We start from the raw sequence: 2,500 nt of genomic DNA, 5'->3' as shown, positions 1-2,500 counted from the left end.
TTTGATGATTAGTGGAGCTATATGTTTTTTTTTTAAGTGGAGTGTTCTAGTGCTTTAGTAATTTGACACAGTATTCTCCAGCAAGCCATTTAGCTGTGATTGATGTCCAGTAACACAGTAATCCTGCACTGAGAGTGTTATAGATGGCAGGTAATAGCAAGTGCTGTAGCAGGTGTTCTGCTATGTGTTGTAGCAGGAGATGTACCATGTTTACCAGAGTGTAATGAAGTTTGTATAATAGAGGGAAGAGTTAGGAGGCCACTGAGTTGATCCAGCTTCCCTGATGAAATCTGCTTCTCGAATTTCTTTCTCTCCTTCCCTCGGCTTCAATGTATTCTGCTTTCTCTCTCTCTCTCTCTTTTCTTTCTATCATTTTACTTGCTTCCCCCATCCTTCCTTTCTTCTTTATCCATATAATCCCCCCTCCTCTATTCCTCCCTCCTGCCCTCTCCATCCCTCCCTCACTCCCCCTCTCTCCCTTCCTCTCTCTTCGTCTCTCTCACTCCCTCTCTCTTCGTTCCTCATCAGCCGGACTCCCCCCATGCGATATTAACTCACTTGCTGCAGGTATGGATGGCTCACACACACAGACACACTAAAACACTAACACACACACAGACACACATCATGTTCTTATGAAATGCTCTGTCAACCTTTTCACCTGTTTGTTACCGTGTGCATGCACCACCATCTCTGACCAGTAGGTGGCTCCCATCTTTCTGCATCCTGTTTTGCTCCACTCTCTACAGTAGCAGCATGTCCTTGACCATTACAGAATAGTATGCATACAACAGTTCAGCAGCTTTCCACAGCTAAATACACGGAATATTGTGAATTTCCTGTGAAAAGAGGAATGTTATTGTAAGAGGTTGGTGCAGGTGTGTTAGCTGTGCTGCCTGTACTGTTGGGGTGCAAGCTGCCCACTCACTGAATGACTCATGTTTTTCTATTGCCTGGATTCCCAGTGCATGTGCTTCAAATCATCCAAGAGAGAGAGTTTGTGTGGGCGGGCACATGTGTATACGTGTGTATGGTGTTTGTGTGTGTGCATGTGCATATACTGTGTGTGTGTGTGTGTGTGTGTGTGTTTGTTGTGAGTTTTCTGTTGCTCACACAAGCCCCCCACCCTAGGCACTTCTTGAGCACTTATTTTAGTCTGTTGGCATACTCTGACAAACTGCAGCAGTGGCTGAGACTTTATGCTGAATACTCTATTAGTGCCACAGGTTTGGGAATAGCCAATTAGTCTGAATTCTCAGACAGGCAACCAGGCAACCAGTGTTGAAAAGTCATAGCAATGAAAACAGTCTCTACTTGTGGCCAAATGCAAGGTCTTTCTTGCCATGCAGAACAAGCTCTCCATAATACAGTAAAGCTGAAAGTGAACACATTGAGATGAAATTCAATGAGCTTGTTAACTGATTAAAAGAAAAGGGACATTAAAATAAAATAAAAGCATTTAGGAGGCCAAACAACTACTTTAGCTTCTCAGCTAAATCAGTGTTTCTCAAAGTGTGGTCCAGGGACCACTGGTGGTCCACAAGCTATCCCAAGTGGTCCGCGAGACGTGGTAAAATATAATATCTAGATGAGTTGTTTGCAATATTGAACAAAGATATATGTAAATCCAAACAGTTCTGCAACACTGCCTATTTACGCTATGCCAGTTTAGATCATATGAATCCTCTGACACAATAAGTAAGGTGCAAAGACAATAAGCAAGGTGGTTCAGTGAGTAGGCCTATTATGTAATATACTGCTGAAGTAGGTCTACTCTCTTTTTTTTAGCTAGGTGGTCTGTGAAGGTTTTTTGGCTAAGTGGTCCTTGGTCTGAAAAAGTTTAAGAAACACTGCTCTGAATGCATACTCAATTTGGACATGAATACCTCATTGACGTACGGAAAGTTGCTGTTTCAGCCTTTCACAAAGTGCTCGCCAAAGCACAAAGAAATGTGTTTCCTGTAGGTGGCCTGAGAGAAATGCTGTTGCTCTGTCCTCTAATCCCTGCTAAAACATAGCCTTGAGAGTGTGCAGTTAGTGAATAAAGCCGTGAGCACCATGCATTTAACCTACTCACAATACATTCTTCAACTTGTTGCTAACATTGTATCCTAACCACATTGCCTTCTGCGTCATCCATTTATTAATGTCATATCCCCTTACTATACATAAAAAATACACCAACCATTCAAAGGGTCTATGGGGAATCCCTTTGTACTAAATGTCCCCTTTTTTCAAAGCATGTAGTCCACTTCCTGACATCTTTGATCAAAGGGGTCGTTCATTCTACACGGCACAGACCCCCACTGGAGAGAGAAGGTGTATGCGCTCCAACTGGTATTGTCATCCATTGAGGTGTGGGAAAGGGGGATGAAAGGAGATGGGTGGAGACAGAGAAGCAGCGGGTGGAGAGGTGGACTAACAAGGGGTGAAGACAGAAGAGGGAGAACATGGTAACGATGAGAGAAAAGTGGAAAAATATGGAGAGATGGCATGGATG

The 2,500-nt window shown here is 43.3% G+C and overlaps 1 protein-coding gene across 4 annotated transcripts in view; it reads left to right on the top strand.

Annotated features, from left to right (window-relative positions):
- trim9 (tripartite motif containing 9) overlaps positions 1–2,500 on the top strand; it is a 40,537-nt gene that overhangs the window by 32,532 nt on the left and 5,505 nt on the right. For 2 of the 4 annotated variants that reach the window (XM_042072008.1, XM_042072007.1), the window contains exon 8: positions 529–567. The exons of the other annotated variants lie outside the window; for them this stretch is intronic. In XM_042072008.1, the coding sequence (XP_041927942.1) occupies positions 529–567 (39 nt within the window). The remainder of the gene's footprint in view (positions 1–528; positions 568–2,500) is intronic. 4 annotated transcript variants of the gene reach the window in all.

This window comes from Alosa sapidissima, chromosome 19 (assembly GCF_018492685.1).
Source record: "Alosa sapidissima isolate fAloSap1 chromosome 19, fAloSap1.pri, whole genome shotgun sequence".
Classification (NCBI taxonomy): Eukaryota; Metazoa; Chordata; class Actinopteri; order Clupeiformes; family Clupeidae; genus Alosa; species Alosa sapidissima.
This window is presented reverse-complemented; position numbering and strand designations above follow the sequence as displayed.